This window comes from Ipomoea nil, unplaced genomic scaffold (assembly GCF_001879475.1).
Source record: "Ipomoea nil cultivar Tokyo-kokei standard unplaced genomic scaffold, Asagao_1.1 scaffold1956, whole genome shotgun sequence".
Taxonomy (NCBI): Eukaryota; Viridiplantae; Streptophyta; class Magnoliopsida; order Solanales; family Convolvulaceae; genus Ipomoea; species Ipomoea nil.
Window position 1 is genome coordinate 339,362 of NW_017618384.1, and position 1,567 is coordinate 340,928.

At 39.8% G+C, this 1,567-nt stretch overlaps 1 protein-coding gene across 1 annotated transcript; it reads left to right on the forward strand.

Annotated features, from left to right (window-relative positions):
- The first annotated feature begins 235 nt into the window (after positions 1-235).
- LOC109146978 (lignin-forming anionic peroxidase-like) lies at positions 236-1,198 on the forward strand. The gene has a single exon (XM_019294627.1). It carries the CDS (start codon positions 236-238, stop codon positions 1,196-1,198), a length of 963 nt encoding a protein of 320 aa, XP_019150172.1.
- Positions 1,199-1,567: the final 369 nt, after the last annotated feature.

Sequence of the window (1,567 nt, forward strand, 5' to 3'; positions counted from 1 at the left end):
TACGTATTTTTTTTTTATCTTGCATCTCTATGTTGTATATAAACTCAACAATCTCTTTCATATATATATATATATATATATATATATATATATATATATATATATATATATATATATATATATAAAGACTTATGATGATTATTAAGTTCCTAAACCCTTGATATTCCATAACTCTCAAATGTACAAAATGGAGGGAAAAAATTTTCACCTTGATTTTGCTATATTATATATAGAGATGGCTTGTCATTTATATACTACAACTTTATCATGTTTGCTTCTACTGCTGCTCTCCTCCTTCTCGCAATGCCAAGCGCAGCAGCAGCTATCCCCATCATTTTACGACAACACATGCCCTAACGCTCTAAACATCATTCGCACTGCCGTAAGGCAAGCCGTGTCCCGTGAGCGTCGCATGGCCGCTTCCTTGATTCGTCTCCATTTCCACGACTGCTTTGTTCAAGGTTGCGACGCTTCCATCTTATTGGACGAGTCACCAACCATTCAGAGCGAAAAGACGGCGTTGCCAAACCATGCCTCTGCCAGGGGTAACGACGTGATAGAGGCTGCCAAGCGCGAGCTAGAGAAAGCTTGTCCCGGTATTGTATCTTGTGCTGATGTATTGTCGGTGATTGCACGTGATGCCACTGTTGCTGTGGGAGGTCCGTCTTGGACAGTGAAGCTGGGAAGAAGAGATTCAACCACAGGTAGTCGTACCATAGATCTCCCCAGCCCTTTCGCAAATTTGGATACACTTATATCCAGCTTCGCTAGCAAACGCCTTAACACAAGAGACATGGTTGCCTTGTCTGGTGCGCACACTCTCGGCCAAGCTCAATGCTTCCTATTTCGCGATAGAATTTACGACAACCGTACTGACATTGATGCCGGTTTTGCTAGCACTAGAAGACGCAAATGTCCAAAGGACACCGGAAATGGGAATTTGGCACCCCTTGATTTAGTGACCCCAAATTCCTTTGATAACAACTACTATAAGAACTTATTGCAAAAGAAAGGTCTGCTTCAATCGGATCAAGTTCTATTCAGCGGTGGAGCAACTGACAGTATTGTTTCAGAGTACGCCAGGAGCTCTCGGGCATTCCAAGAAGATTTTGCATCAGCCATGATTAAAATGTTTGAAATTCAGCCGCTCACGGGTCAAAATGGGATCATTAGGAAAGTCTGCGGTGCTTTGAACTAGCCTCAATTCATTTCTCTAAATTTCATATTTTTTTTTTTGAAAACCATTTCTTCAATTTAGTTTTTCCTCTCCGTCAATTTAATTAATTGTATTTCTTTTCTTCATTACTGTACTCACGATCTTTTTTACAAAATTGCACTGTTTCTTTTATTGAACATTATATTCAAATTCCAACTAATTCAAGGTTACATTACTTATTGTCAACAAAGTTACAATAAAAGCATGCGCTGATCTAGTCAAATTACATAAGATTTCTGTAATGGAATTATTTGTTTATCATTTTGTTGGTCCCGATAGAGTGTAGTGAGAGTCTAGAGGGGGGGGGGGGGGGGGAGTGAATAGACTCTTTTCGTGTTTTACCCCAAAAAT

Coding starts and splice junctions, on each gene's coding strand:
- LOC109146978 (XM_019294627.1), top strand. CDS start 236: ATGGCTTGTCATTTATATACTACAACTTTATCATGTTTGCTTCTACTG.